The sequence below is a fragment of the Macaca nemestrina genome, chromosome 1, assembly GCF_043159975.1.
Source record: "Macaca nemestrina isolate mMacNem1 chromosome 1, mMacNem.hap1, whole genome shotgun sequence".
Lineage (NCBI taxonomy): Eukaryota > Metazoa > Chordata > Mammalia > Primates > Cercopithecidae > Macaca > Macaca nemestrina.
Window position 1 is genome coordinate 36,050,241 of NC_092125.1, and position 16,727 is coordinate 36,066,967.

General features: G+C 36.7%; 1 protein-coding gene across 4 annotated transcripts in view; it reads left to right on the top strand.

Moving 5' to 3' along the window:
- Window positions 1-16,727, top strand: part of LOC105484487 (RAS protein activator like 2) — a 378,824-nt gene that overhangs the window by 175,688 nt on the left and 186,409 nt on the right. For all 4 annotated transcript variants that reach the window (XM_011746151.3, XM_011746150.3, XM_011746152.3 and 1 more), the window contains exon 2: window positions 16,245-16,372. In XM_011746151.3, the coding sequence (XP_011744453.1) occupies window positions 16,245-16,372 (128 nt within the window). The remainder of the gene's footprint in view (window positions 1-16,244; window positions 16,373-16,727) is intronic.

A 16,727-nucleotide genomic window follows, 5' to 3' on the forward strand; every position in this document is an offset into this window, starting at 1 on the left:
TTTATTTTAAAATTAATTCTGAGGAGTTTAATTCAATATTTTAAAATAAAATTATGTGGAAAAATATATTCTAAACCTATTAATTTTGCATTTTACATTGAAATAATAAAAATCCAGGGGTAAATTATGACTATTCAGATAGAATACTCACTCTGAAATCTCACTATTCACTTATACTAGGAAGAAAATGTTGGAATAGGAAGAGATATAATCTATCCCAGCAATATGGCAGTATGAACATTAATATTTAAGTAAAATGTGAACAGTCCCTGTTTTCATGTTTATAGTTGTATGGAGATTAGAAAATAAAAAATTTATTTTGTTTTTAAGAAGAGAGTACTTTCAGGCTGATGGTGTGATGCTTTGGAATTGGCAGTCTAGTTCTTTATCTTTTTGTTTCAGTTGCGGATCTCTAAAACGCTACTAAATAAAGAGAAATGAAATAGAAATGAAATCATTAAGATCAGAATGCAGTTTTTGGCCTGTAAAGCTCAAGGAGGAATCTTTAGATATGAATTAAAGGGAAAAAGTTTACGACGATAGAAAAGGGTCTGATGCAAGAAAATCCTGAAATCAAAATCTACCATCTGATTGGATAATCCAGAAATCAAGTGGCCATCTTTAACACCTTGCTTTCCCTGTCACTAAATCCAGTTTGTCAGCAATTCTTGCCCTTTTTGCCACCTAAATATTTCTCTATTACAACCTTCATTTCTCTCTCCCCCAACTCAATCTACTAGTAACTGGTAATCCTTGCCTGGATTACTGTAATAGCCTCTGTATTCGTTTTCTAAGACTACTGTAAGGAATTACCACAAAGAGGTAGCTTAAAGCGATAGAAATTTCTTCTCTCAGTTCAGGAGGCTAGAAGCTTAAAATCTAGGTGTCAGCAAGGTTGGTTCTTTTTGAACACTCTGAGGGAAAATCTGTTCCATGCCCCACTCCTTGCTTCTGGTGGTTACTGACAATCTTTGGTGTTTCTTGACGTTCAGCTTCATCTCCTCAGTTTCTGTCTCCAGTGTCCCATGGCTGCCTTCTTTGTGTGTCTCTTCTGTGACTTCAAATTTTTCTTTTATTATAATGATATGGATCATTAGATTTCAGACTCATCCTACTCCAATATGACTTTACCTTAACTAGATTGTATCTGCAATGACCCATATTTCCATAGGGTCACAATCACAGATACCAAGGGCCGTAACTTTAACATATTTTTGGAGGGCATACAATTCAACCTATGATAGCTTCTAAGCAAAAGTGTGCCTACATTTGAGATTTTTTTGAGTCAATTGTCTATGTGTAGTTTCATTCGTGTCAGTGTGAAGAAACCACCAAACAGGCTTTGTATGAGCAACAAGGCTGTTTATTTCACCTGCGTGCAGGCTGGCTGAGTCTGAAAAGAGAGTCAGTGAAGGGAGATATAGGGGTGGGGCCGTTTTATAAGATTTGGGTGGGTAAAGGAAAATTACAGTCAAAGGGGTTGTTCTCTGGCGGGCAGGGGTGGGGTCACAAGGTGCTCAGTGGGGGAGCTTTTTGAGCCAGGATGAGCCAGGGGAAGGAATTTCACAAGGTAATGTCATCAGTTAAGGCAGGACCGGCCATTTTCACTTCTTCTGTGATTCTTCACTTGCTTTGGGCCATCTGGGCGTATATGTGCATGTCACACGGGATATGATGGCTTAGCTTGGGCTCAGAGGCCTGACATGTAGCCAGAATGATCTTTCAAAGAGACAAATCTGATCCTGTAACTCTTCTGTTCAAAACTATCCATTGGTTGTCCATTCTTCTTGAAATTAGGCTTAAAATTTATAACATACTCTGGCCTCTGCTTCTCCAGCTTTACTTGGAGCCATTCGTCTCCCTCATATTTCTGCTCCAATGACTGGCCTACTTTCAGTTCCCAGATGTGCCATGTTCCTTTTCACCTCAAGTCAAATACTGTTGTCTCTGTCTGAGATCTTTTGCTGCTCCTTCTTCCCCCTTATTTTATTCTTCTAGGCAATATCTGTTTATCCTTCAGAGCTCAATTGAAATGTCACTTTCTTAGAGAAATGTTCCCTGATCCCCAAAACTAGATTGTCTCCCCAAATTATATATTCACAATATTTTGTACATTTCCATGTATCATAACTGTAATTACATACCGAGGGTCTTTAAAAGTTAATGTCTGGATTAGATCAACTTTTGGCATTGCAGTCTGAGGATACCTACTAATCTGTTTCTCAGTGAAATCATTGAAACTTATAAAGAAAACAGTTATTTTAAAGCCTTTGGAAATGGTCATAAAGGCATACAATAAATGAAGAAAAACTACAAAAATTCAAGAAAACTTACACAAATATGCTAAGAAAAAGCAAGAGTCTGTAATACTTGAAACTGCTCCTGGCCTCCCACTACTGAGCTCACTGAGACTGTTGCAACCAAATATTGGCAACCAAGCCAAGAACACAAGCTTCCCTCTTTCCTCAGCTCCTTGTTGGAATGCTTTCTTCACAGGAGTACAGAAGGAGAGGAGAAAAAGAAAGAAACAGAAAAATATTCAAAGAAACAGTAGCAGAAAACTCCCCCAATTTATTGAAAAACAATAAGCTGCACAGCCAGATAGCTCAGTGAACTCCAAGTAGGATAAACACAAAGAAATTCATAGGCACATAATAGTAAAAATACTGTCAGTGAAGTACAAGGAGAAAATCTTGAAATCAGCTACAGAAGAACTACTCATTATTTACAAGGAAGCTCCAATGAGATTAGCGTCTTCTCTGTGGGGGGAAGAAAAAGGAGGCCAGAAGACAATACGATAACATATTCAAAGTACTCCAGAAAAAATCCCAAAAGAACAAAAAAACTGTCAACCAAACATCTTATCTGTAACAAAACTATCTTTGTTGAGATATAAGCAAAATCAGAATGATATAAAGATATCTCCAGAGAAACAAAAACTGAGATAAATTGTCACCAGCAGACATGCTGTAGAGGAAATACTAAAGGAAGTTCTTCAGGCTGAAAGCAAGTAACTCCAGACAGTAATTCAAATCCAAATGAAAAAAACCAAAGAGCTCCAATAAAGCTAAGTATGTCATTTTAAAAGATAGTATAAATGCTTATTTTCTCCTTTCTTTTTCTATTGAAAAAGCAATTGCATAAAATAATATGTATATTATTATTATTGGATTCATAACATATAGAAACGTAATATATTTGTAGTATATTTGCCAATTACAGCACAAAAGACATGGGTGGGAATAAAGCTGTATTGGACTAAAGCAATGATTATAAAGTAATTATAGCAATTTATTAATATTACTGGGCTTATAATATTAATACATGTAATATGTATAACAATAAAGTGGAAAAAGAGAATAGAGCTGTATGGGAGTAACATTTCTATATCTCATTGGAATTAAATTAGTACAAAACTGAAGATGATTCCGGTGAGATATGTATGGTAAGCCCTAGAGAAATGAGGAAGCAATAACTTTTTTAAAAAGTGAAAAATAACTTAATTTAAATTTATTAGAAAATATTCACTTAATGCAAAAGAAAGCAGTAAAAGAAAAATAGAACAACAACAACAAAACAAGAGATAAATAGAAAACAAAAGGTAAAATAGTAGATATAAATTCAGTTATGTCAATAATATGAAATGTGAATGGGTTACACAATCCAATCAAAAGAAAGCCCTTGTGAGACTGGATTAAAAATAGGAATCAACCATACGTTTTCTACAGGAGACACACTTTAAGAAATGCAAATAGGTTGTAAGTAAAAGGATGGAAAAACATGTATCATACAAGAAGCAACAAGAATAAGGCTGAATTGGCTATTCTAACATCAGAGAAAATAGACTAAACAATAACAACAAAGGAATCCTCTCATTGGAAATAGAGGAGCATCCTCAATAAAATACTAACAAATTGAATCCAGCAACATCTAAGTATTATAAACTATGACCAAGTGGGATGTATCCCAGGAATGCTACATTGTTTGAACATAAGAAAATCAATGAGCGTAATATATCATATTAATAGAATAAAGGACAAAAATGTGATTCTTCCAATAAAAACAGAAAGAGCATTTGATGAGATTCAACACCTTTCATGATAAAAAAAAAACACTCAACAAGTAAATGGGAATTTTCTCAGCCTCATAAAGGCCATCAACAAACATTCACTGCTAATATCATACTTAATGAGGAAACATTAGATACTTTCCTCCTAACATGAAAAAGATAAGGATGTTTGCTCTCACTACTTCTATCCAGCATCTTCTTGGAAATTCTAATCAGGGCAATTAGGCAACGTAAAGTAATAAAAAGCATCCAGATTGTAAACCAACAAGTAAAACTATCTCTGTTTGCAAGTGACATATTCACATGTGTGTAATATCCTAAGTAATCCACTAAAATATACAGTAAATATACAACTTCAGCTTGATTATGGGATACAAAATCAGTATATAGAAAAATCAATGTTTTTGTTTTTGTTTGAGACAGAGTCTTGCTCTGTCGCCCAGGCTGGAGTGCTGTGGCATGATCTCAGCTCATTGCAACCTCTGCCTCCTGGGTTCAAGCAATTCTCCTGCCTGGAAGTAGCTGGGACTACAGGCATACGCCACCACACTCAGCTAATTTTTTGTATTTTAGTAGAGACAGGGTTTCACCGTGTTTCCCAGGCTGGTTTCGAACTCCTGATCTCAGGTGATCCACATGCCTCTGCCTCCCAAAGTGCTAGATTACGGGCATGAGCCACTGTGCCTGGTCCAATGGTATTTTTATATACTTGCAATGAATAATCTAAAAATTTAAGACAATTTTATTCATAAAATATCAAAGAGAATAAGACACTTAGGAATTTAACAAAAGAAGTGCAAAACCTTTGAAAACCACAAAACACTGTTGAAAGAAATTACATTTAAATAAATGGAAAAACATCCCGTGTTCATTGATTAGAAGACATAGTGTTGTTAAGATGGCAACAATACTCACAAAATGATCTACAGATTCAATACAATCTCTGTCAGAATCCCAGCTGACTTTTTTGTGGATATTGACAAAGTGATTCTAAAATTGCAAGCGACCCAGAATAACCACAACAATCCTAGGGGATAAAAAGAACACTTTTCAATGTTACAACTTAATACAAAGTAGTAGTAATCAATCAAGAATAAAGACAGTGTGGTACTGGCTCAGGGATGTGTGTGTGTGTGTGTGTGTGTGTGTGTGTGTGTGTGTGTGTGTGTGTGTGTAAATAGAATTAAGTCTAGAAACAAAATCAAGTGTCTAATAAAACTAATTTTTGACAAAGTTATCAAGACCACTCATCATAAGAGGTAAAACTATAATAACTTTATAAAAATTAATATAGGCTGGGCATGGTGGCTCCTGCCTGTAATCCCAGCACTTTGGGAAACCAAGGCAGGTGGCTTCCCACCTGCTTGAGCCCAGGAGTTGAAGAACAACCTGGGCAACATGGCAAAACCCGCTTCTACCAAAAATACAAAAAATTAGGTGTGGTGGCATGTGTTTGTAGTCCCAGGTACTCGGGAGGCTGAGATGGGAGAACCACCTGAGCCTGTGAGTTGAGGCTGCAATGAACCACATGCCACTGCACTCCAGCCTGGGCAACAGAGTGAGACCCTGTCTCAATACAGAAAAAAAAAATTAATATATAGGTAAATCTTCATGACTTTGGATTGGCAAAGTATTTCTAGAAGTGACATCAAAAGCAAGAAGAACAAAAGAAAAAATAAATAATTGGACTTCATCAATATTTAAAACCAAACGATACCATCAAGACAGTGAAAGGAGGGCCGGGCGCTGTGGCTCACGCCTGTAATCCCAGCACTTTGGGAGGCCAAGGTGGGTGGATCATGAGGTCAGGAGATGGAGACGATGCTGGCTAAACGGTGAAACCCTGTCTCTACTAAAAATACTAAAAATTAGCCAGGCGTGGTGGCACACACCTGTAGTCCCAGCTACTCGGGAGGCTGAGGCAGAAGAATCACTTGAACCTGGGAGGTGGAGTTTGCCGAGATGGCGCCACTGCACCCCACCCTGGGCGACAGAGCAAGACTCCATGGCAAAAAAAAAAAAAGACGACAGTGAAAGGACATCCCCACAGAATGGAAGAAAATATTTGCAAATTAATTACCTAATTTGGGACTTGTTTCTATAACATACAAAAACTCTTACATCTCAGTAATAAAAAGACAAGCCAATTTTAAAAACAGGCAAATGGTCTGAATAGATAGTTCTCTAAGGACGATATACAAATAGCCAGTAAGCACATGAAAAGATGCTCAGCATCATTAATCATTAGGGAAATACAAATCAATACAACAGTGAGATACTGCCGGGCGCAGTGGCTCACACCTGTAATCCCAGCACTTTGGGAGGCCGAGGTGGGCAGATCACGAGGTCAGGAGATTGAGACCATCCTAGCTAACACGGTGAAACCCCGTCTCTACTAAAAAAAATAAATTAGCCAGGCGTGGTGGCGGGCGCCTGTAGTCCAGCTACTCAGGAGGCTGAGGCAGGAGAATGGCGTGAACCCGGGAGGTGGAGCTTGTAGTGAGCTGAGATCGCACCACTGCACTCCAGTCTGGGCGACAGAGCCAGACTCCCTCTCAAAAAAAAAAAAAAAAAAAAAAAAAAAAATCAATGAGATACCACATCCTGCTATTAGGAATATCTAGAATCAAAAAGTCAGATAATAAGTGTTGACTTGTATATGGAGAAATTTTAACCCTTATACATTGCTGACATAAAATTGTGTAGCTGCTTTGAAAGACTGCCTGGCAGTTCTTCAAATAATTAAAATAGCATTTCTAAATGACTCAGCAATTCCACTCCAAGATACATAACCAAGAGAAATGAAAATGTATGTCCTCATAAAAACTCATACATGAATGTTTATAGCCACATTATTCAAAACTGCCAAAAGGTGGAAACAACCGAAATGTTCATCAACTGAGGAATGTATAAATAAAATGTAGTGTACCTATACAATAGAATAATAGCCCTAACACGAATGTAGTACTAGGGCTGGGCGCGGTGGCTCACGCCTGTAATTCCAGCACTTTGGGAGGCTGAGGCGGGCGGATCATGAGGTCCGGAGATCGACACCATCCTGGCCAGCGTGGTGAAACCCCATCTCTACTAAAAACACAAAAAAATTAGCCGGGTGCAGTGGTGGATGCCTGTAGTCCCAGCTACTAGGGAGGCTGAGGCAGGAGAATGGCATGAACCTGGGAGGAGGAGCTTGCAGTGAGCCGAGATCGCGCCACTGCACTCCAGCCTGGGTGACAGAGCGAGACTCTGTCTCAAAAAAAAAAAAAAAATGTAGTACTAACACTTTCTAAACACGAATGAATCTTGATTATATTATGTTAAGTGAAAGATCACATGTATTATATGATTCCATTCATATGAAATATCCAGACTAAGGAAATTTAGAGACAGGAAGCAGATTAGTAGTTTCTTAGGGCTGATAGGGATGGTTGGATGGATGTGTAAAGGGCAATGAAACTTCTTTTTGAGGTGACCAAAATGTTCTAAAATCATCTATGTTGATTGCACCTATCTGTGAATAAAGTACAGACTGTTGAATTGTACACTTTAAATGGCTAAATTATGTGCTATGTGAGTTATGTCTTCATAAAGCTGTTATTAAACGATGCCTGTCTTCCTAGGTAAACTACATGTTTTGTTTTGTTTTTAGAGGCCAGGTCTCTCTCTGCAACTCAGGCTGGAGTGCAGTGGTACGAACATGGCTCATTGTAGCCTTGGCCTCCAGGCCTGCCTCTGCCTCCTCAGTAGCTGGGACTACAGGTGTGTGCTCCCATGCCCAGCTAATATTTTGATTTTTTTGTTGAGATGGGATCTCACTTTGTTGCCCATGCTGGTCTTGAAATACTGGGCCCAAGTCGTCCTCCCTCCTTGGCCTCTCAGAGTGCTGAGATTACAGGGATGAGTCACTCACCCATGCATGTTTTGATATCACTAATGATGTTTATTTTGTTAATCATTGTATTTAGACTTCAGGGTATAGAGTACAGCCATAAACAACCTTAACAGTTTGAATTACTGAAAAATAGTCTTTTATTTTAGACCTAATGATCTTACAAATTACCTGAAATGTAAGGTTTGTTTTACCTTAGTAATAGATGTAAATTTTCTTTTAAAACTATATTTGAGGCTGGGCGTGGTGGCTCATGCCTGTAACCCCAGCACTTTGGGAGGCTGAGGCGGGTGGATCACGAGGTCAGTAGTTCAAGACTAGCCTGGCCAAGATGGTAAAACCCCATCTCCACTAAAAATACAAAAAACTTAGCTGGGTGTGGTGGCTGGCGCCTGTAATCCCAGCCACTCGGGAGGCTGAGACAGAACTGCTTGAACCCAGGAGGCGTAGGTTGCAGTGGAGCCAAGATTGCGCCACTGCACTCCAGCCTGGGTGACAGAGCGAGACTAGTCTCAAAAAAAAATATATATATATATATGTGTGTGTGTGTGTGTGTGTGTGTGTGTGTGTGTGTGTGTGTGTGTGTGTGTGTATGAGATAATAATTTTAGCAAACTGGAAGATTCAAGAAAGTCTGGCACCTTTTATTTCATGTGTGTTTCTAGTTTTATTTTTCCCTACAGTCTTGACTTTTGTTAACAATTGTTGAGTTCTCATTAAGACTATTAGGTGAATCATTCATACAAAGTTTTTAAAAAAGTCTTTCAAATAAGAAAAAACAAATTCACTTACAGGTAAAGTATTTCCCATTATTTTATTTCCTTAAGTCAAACTCTATATCCTAAATAACTAACTTCACTAAAATATCAAGAGTATTTTATAAGACTTGCTGAATTAACTGATGTAATTAATTCCCCCAAATTTCTCCACTCCTTCTGTGAAACCTACTAACTGATGCTCATGGTGCATTGAACATGTTGGAGAGGACTGCTCTCCAACATGCCCACTTACTTCCACACCCATCAGTTGTAAGCTTATCAGAAATCGGTGATTTGTTCCCAAAGTTGGCAGTTTGTTCTTGTTGTTGTACTTAGACTGATATTCAGTGTTTTATAAATTGATGAAATATGAATGCTCAATAGAAATTGTTGTTGTTCTATAATCTTGGCGTTATGATAGTCTGAATGTGAAATGCAGTAAGGAGAGAAGCCAGAAGGTGTGGAGGTCATTCTTTTCAGATGGAGTCTTGCTCTGTCGCCTAGGGTGGAGTTCCTTGCTGCTGCCATCATTATTAAACAGCTCTTTGGAGCTCTCTAATTTTAGTCCCTGTGAATTCTCCCTTTTTTCCTTGTCAGTTTCCAATCTGTATTTTGAGAAATACTTGATTAAAATATTTATCTCCTAAGTAGAAAAATAAGAACTCTGGAATTGTCCAAACCTTCATGTTTGTAACTCATGGAAAACACATTCCACAAATAAATTTGATGTGAGCATAATATAAATATTTAGGCCTACCTCTGAATAGATATTAGAGAAGAGCTTAGCTACAGACCTTTTATAACAATTTAACTCTACATATCTTTTTTTATATACCTTTATAAAGACATATATAACCTTTTTGACTTTTAACAATAATATAATCATAATCACCCTATATTCAACCTGTGTTTTTATGTTGCAGTAGTTACTCTGGCTAACATAAACAAGTTTATATACTGAATTTTTATACGTGAGTTCAAGATGAATAGTAGGTAAAGAAAAGTAATTTTTCCAGGAAATGCACACAAGTGCTGTGTGTTACTAAAAGAGTACTCCATAACACAGAGGAACATGACTGTAAGGATTAATTAGAAGTGTTAGATGGGTGCAGTGGCTCACGCCTGTAACCCAGCATTTTGGGAGGCTGAGGCTGGTGGATCACGAGGTCAGGAGTTCAAGACCAGCCTGGCTAAGATGGTGAAACCCAGTCTCTACTAAAAATACAAAAAAGAAGCTGGGCATAGTGCTGGGCACCTGTAATCCCAGCTACTCGGGAGTCTGAGGCAGAGAATTGCTTGAACCCAGGAGGCGGAGGTTGCAGTGAGTCGAGATTGCACCACTGTACTCTAGCCGGGGCGAATGAGACTGTGTCTCAGGAAAAAAAAAAAAAAAAAAAGTATTTATATGCCTTGCATTACAAAAAATCTATATCATGAAGTTTTCTTAAAGGACTCCAGCCTAGCTAGCCTTTTGAGAGTCTATTAGGGGCCTGCTAGGGCTATGTAAATTCTTAATCCTCTTTTTTTGGTGTCATTATATTAAGAATATAAAAATGAATAATAAATAATTGAGGAATGTTCCAAGTATATTATTTGGAAGAATTATTAGGAGCAAAATCAGTATCCTTTCTCTGCTGGAAACAGTGACTAAAAAGAGAAAGTGGAAGGCTCCTTGTATTGTTAGGAAGGTCGTGCTCTTGGGCTTTGTATAAATGCAGGGTCTTTAAAGTTCCTAGTATCCTTGGAAACACAAACTGTTTATAATACCAATTGGTGCTTGTGTTTCAATGACATCATACAATTTACAGATCCACACAATGAACGTCTTGTTTGCGGACCTACAGAGGAGTTCAGATAGTTTTGGAAAAGCAACTGAATGCCCATAGGATTTAAGGCTTAATTTGTGTGTGTGTATTTTCTCAGGGTTTAATTTTAAGAAAGAGTGACAACCTTACTATTCCTTCTTTAAATCTTATGAGTTTGGATTCAACTTTTTTTAAAAAAGCAAAATATGTCACCAATCAAATTTGTCATTGTTTTGTATTCTTGTGATTGCATTTGAGAAGTATATACACATTTTTGTCCCAATTGAAACCTGTAGAAAAATAGATGAAGAGGATCAATTAATCCTCTCAAGTTTAGCCATCAACTGTGAGTGGTAAGAGACTTTTAGAGCTGGGACTGTTTGAACTAACTGGTTAGAATAAAACAGTGCCACTAAAAAGATTTTTTTCTCTCTTCTCATCCCCCCCGCCCCCCACTCATTTTTTTTTTTTTTAATTCGAGAGGGAATTGGTAGACTGACCTAAATGGTGTACATTAAGCTGAACAAATAGACCTAAATAAAAGAATGTGTTTCGGCCCTTATATTTCATTTCTGCTTGTAACTGTTTCTCTAGCCAAAAGGCTCTGGATTTGTTGTCTTTTCCTTTGTAAAGTTTGTATTAAGAATAATATGTAGATTTCTGGCACAGCGATATACTAGAGTCTGTCCGATGGTATCAGATGGAAGTATGTTTTTGTTAGAGCAAACCTGTGCAGTATTTTTTTTCCCCAGAATATGTCCAAGGAAAGGTTTATTTACATTCATCATATAATCCTGAAGATCATTCACAGTTTAAATCAGTTTTTTCTATCACATTTTATTACAATATTTTTAGCATCTGAAAATTTTCAATAGGAGTAACAAATGAACCCATTGTTTCAGATGTGTGAAGTTAAGATAATAATAAGTGCTGTTGTTTATTGAGGGCTTTACAGTATGCCAAGCACTGTTTGTAATGCTTGATATTTCTCATTTAATCTTCACCACATTCCTACATAGTAGAAACCACATTATTCCATTTTAAAGATGAGAAAACTGGAGCTCTAAGAAGAGCTCTTTAGAGATGCTTGTATTATCACCTTGATAGTTTTCACTGTAAGCTCAGTGATTTGTGATTCAAATGGGTCCCAATTCAGAAAAGATGCATATGTAGTTCTGGATTCTATTGCACTTGATATTATAAATAGAGATAGAGCTATTGAAGATTTTTAATGCTGCCATACTCTTGACAACTTTTATTTCTAATGTAGCCTGCCTTCTTCTGCTTTTTTAGATAGAGAGGTGATATCACAGCATTGGTTGTGTAACCAATGGCTAAAAACTCAGAAACTGATTTCTCAATAGTGAAATTAGTGTCTGAGTTCCCTCTTTTACACCTTCTCCACTAAGAATCACATTCCTTGAAAAGTTCTGATTCTTTTCCCACACCAGCTGCCCCTAAAGGAAAGTGTTGAGATCTAATTCAAAAAGAGACAAGCATGAGGATATATTAATATAGGGAGAGATACTAAATATAACAAAAGGAATGTGCATTAAATGGTATTTGAGATTAAGTCTTAGTGTAGTTCATTTTTCTGTTAACAGAAACATGAGACATGAAAATGATCTTGAGTTTTGATTACTTAGTAATACAATACTGCGGTCATATTTTAAGTGCCATGCTAGTTTTGCTTATGCTTTTCTCTTTCTTTTCTTTCTGAGACAGGGTCTTGCTCTGTCGCCCAGGCTGGAATACAGTAACACAATCACAACTCACCACAGCCTTAACCTCCCAGGCTCAAGCAGTCCTCCTGCCACAGCCTCCTGAGTAGTTGGGACTACAGGTGTAAGCCACCAAACCTGGCTGATTTTTGTAGTCTTTTTGTAGAGCTAGGTATCCCACTTTGTTGCCCATGGAGCTCAAAGGATCCTCCTGAGCTCCCAAAGTGCTAGGATTACAGGCGTGAGCCACCATGCTTAGCTACACTTTTCTTAAATTAGTACAGTATTTATTTAAGAAAAAATTGTAGATAGGCCTTTATTTCCTTCAAAAGATTAGTATGTAAGTGACTTATTTTGAATATTTTATATTTTTCTGTTTAAGAGGTTTAGTATGAACTGTAGATATGACTGATCTATTGGGATTGAAGAACAGGCTGTGATGGACTGCCATTTGTCATCTTACTGTTGGCACCATTCATAAGACTCCATTCAGTTAACTAGGCCATATAGTTGCTTAAGCAGACTTGGCTCAGTATGGAAATTAAGGGACTTTGACAAAAATGACAAACTGAATGATATGATAGAACTGGAAATTTCAGTACAGGAACACACACACAGACACACTCCAACTTTTTTCTTAGAGGATAAGCAACTTTTCTCTTCCATACTTAGGAAAAGTGCCTCAAAAATTTTATAGCAGGAGAGTAATTAAAGGGATCTGATAGAAAGCAGAAATAGGGATAAGAGAGAAAGGACAGTAAGTCTATGGCCAAAATACGAAGAATGTGTAAGAAAAAAATTGCTGTGGGAAATTTTATTTTTGTATCTTACAGCTCCTTAGAAGTTCATCTGAGTCGCTTTTGAATCACTTCATTTACTAGTCTCATGTTTTTAAAAATTCTGACATGATATGTTAAATGCAATTGGTAAAATCATGAACCTATTGAGAGAGGAAAAAGGAAGAAAATGGTCAGGCAGGCAGCTATGGTGGGTACTTGGTTGAATCCTTTCAAACAAAAGCCTGATTTTTCAGGCTGTAGGCACAGATAAATTAAGGGACTTATCTCTTTTAGGAGACTGGGTTGGACTATGTTGCCCAGGTTTGAGTGCAGTGGCTATTGAGAGCACAGGCATGCACCCTACAGCTTCGATCTTCTGAACTCAAGTGATCTCAGCTCCCGAGTAGCTGGGACTGTAGAGGCATGCCCTGATATCCCAGCAGGACTTATTTCTTCTAATGCATATTTAAGTTAGTTATTCTTTTCTTTGGTGAATTTTAGATACTAAAAATAATTGGAAGTCAGAAATTAAAAGTAAGTCACTAGAGCAAAAAATAAAGATTGATAGGATTGGCAAGGTGAAATAGGGCAAAAATTTGAGCTTGTCCTGGTAATGCATATAGTCTCAGTATACAGGCCTTGCTTACGTGCTTTTAAACCTTCATTTAGCCCTGGAAATGAGGACATGATATAACTTAACCTATATAAATTAAATATAGGTTATTTTAAAAAATATCACTTTATTACTTAAAATGCCTTTCAGATAATAGAGAAGTACTAAAAGGAACAGAAACTATCACTTTTTTTTTCTTATTTTTTTTCCTTGGTATACATTCTTTAAAAAGGCCAAAAATGAGCATTAGAAAAAGAAGCAATAAAATCTATAGGATAGCTAATAAATCCCTCTGTTTAGACAGACAGAATTTTTTTTTTAATATAGAAGTATTGCTCCCTATTTCATTGCTCTCTATTTCTTCTTATCTTTAGCACTAGAGGAGGGTGGTTCAGGGTTCCAGAATGTTATTTTTTTTTTTTTGAGACATTGTCTTGTTTTCACAATACCATGAAGAAATTAGAAAAAGGATCAGGTTGGACAAAGGGAGAATATTCTCACAGAAAAGAGAATTTAGATTTTCTTTAATTCAGTGTTGATATAGATTTATATTTTGTCAGGAAACCTGGGTTATACTATTAATGCAGTATCCTATATTACAATTTTTATGGACAGGGTTTATCAGTGTCTTCTTGCTAAAGTTAATTTACAGTACAACTTACAGTGGGCAGTTTAGGTCACCCATGGCTAACTTATATAATAAAGCTAGTTATTTGAATGACCATAAATTGTCTAATTTTGTCAAAGTTTCTAATTGTTTAGACCACAAAACTATTCATATTTCCACATAAAGTAGGTACATCTCTTTCTGTTGAAGTCATCTTGGTATTTGACTCTAAAAATAGACCTATATGTGGTAAAATTGTAACCCATATTTTTGTCCAAATCATGTGAAGAAAATCAGTTTTGACATGGCTTTTACATGTAGGCAAGAATATGCTATATGTGTACAAAAGTATTCAGAGTCAGTTTCATTGAGCTTTTTGGTGATAATTTTGAGATTTTGAAGTCAAAAGAAAACTTTGGAAGAACTGAAGATGTAGTTCTAACAAAATAATTTAAGATGCTTAGACTACAAGGGGAGGGTTGAGGATAGGGGAGAGAGGGTTGGTGTGGATTGGAGATGCTACAGACGTAGCATGTAATGCTGTGCATAGTGCGGAGGAGATACAAACAGAAAATAAGGGAAGAAAAGACAAAACAGTGAACTTCTAAGAATTAATAACATGTCTAAACAAGCCCTAATAACACTATTGGTTATTGGACCTTGAATTATCTTTGGGGAGAGTTGATGAACCCCGAAACATGCCGTGCAGTAAGTTTAGATAGCCTTAGAGAGGACAGGAAGTTAAACCAGAAGAAACAATGAAGACAATATTGAACACATAAAGGGATTTATAAAGAGAGACCTACATAGTTCTACGAAGAGAAACATAGCAACTGACTTGTTGCTGACGTTCTACAGAGCTCCAGCTGTAATTAGGCATATTTGGTTAATTATAGTATAAGACACCTAGGAAATGATTTGGCTTTCCTTGAAGTCAAGCCAATGCCAGTAATATACCTATCATCCTGTGTCAGAAGACAAAAATTCTATAGAAAGCAATGATACTGAAAAATACTCATATAATAGATATAATGTGCTTTTTTATGATTTATGACTCCCCTGCCCTCCTGGGTGTTGGTTTTCTAATTATTTCAATTTGAGTTTTTCCTTTAGCGTAATAACTAAGTAGTGATAATCCATGTTAAGTTGTCTTTATAGTATATTCCTGAGAAGAATTAGTTCTTCATGCCTGAAGAACTTTTAATATATTTCATACTGTCATAAAAGCTTTTTTAAATAGATTTAATGTGTACTTATACATTAAAATATGTGCCCAGTTCCAACAGCCCAAATGAGCAAACATTTTATATCAAAAAAAATTGAAAATGACAAAGATGTTAGTAACCACTTGGTATTTTATAAGGAAATGAGACAGTTGGGAATTGCTGAGACATTTTGCTTTAATATCGGGTACCTCCACCTTTAAGAAACATCATGGTAATATATTTAGATCTTTCCTTAAGAAAATTATTTTTTATGTTTTTAAGATCTTGCTGGCCTCTAGTGGTAATATGATGCTGTTGTTTAAACATTTTCAATTCTTATGAGTGTAAAGCCATTTGGAAGGCCTTGTCTGCTGATAAATTTACTCTCAGAGTTCTGGGTTAACAGTGTTCTCAAAGTGTACATGTCACATCATCTTTCTCCTAAAGACTAGAGAAGGTGTCTGAGTTACTCTGTCTCTGTATTTTGAATGATACTGGTTAAGCTCTGAAGCAACCTCTCATTATTATAGTTTATGTACAGTGGTACTTACTGTGTAAAGTTTGCACTAACAGTTCTTCCCAGAGTGTTTCAGCCCTCTTCTCTGAAGGTTGTAGGGCTATTTTTTCCTTATTTTGTATATAACAGTTTTCATTTTCTTCAGAGGAAACTTTAAATTTACCATTGAGATTCATGTTTAGGCTCACCTCTTTATTTGATTTGGAAGAATTTTACATTTGAAGTACTGGTTTACTAAGCAAGATAATGATTTGTCACTTTTTTTTCCCTTTTGTCATGCAGATGTGAAAGGGCCACCCACGCATCGTCTGTCTTGTGGTCAGTCACCCTACACAGAGACAACAACATGGGAGCGGAAGTATTGCATCCTCACAGACAGCCAGTTGGTATTGCTCAACAAGGAGAAGGAGGTGAGGTGGATATAATTCAGGAAAGTTACTTTCCTTTTCTGAGTAAATTCCTGAAATTACTTAGTTTTTGTTTGCATTTTGATAAGTTGTATTATAAAATTAAAGGCTTGATGAAGATATAGGTAAGTCTAAAAGGCTGCTAATATCATAAAGATATGTTATCTTCATGAAGGAGTGGGTTTCACAAGATAGGGCTGGATTTTCACTAAGAAACAGTGGAAGAGACACTGAGTTAAACTGAGGAGTTTGGAATGGGAAGGGGTTGGATTATATAGGCCTGGCCCTGAAAATGGTCTAGAGGGGCCATTGGAAATTACATCAGTCTACTTCCTAGCAAAAACCAATGTCATTAATT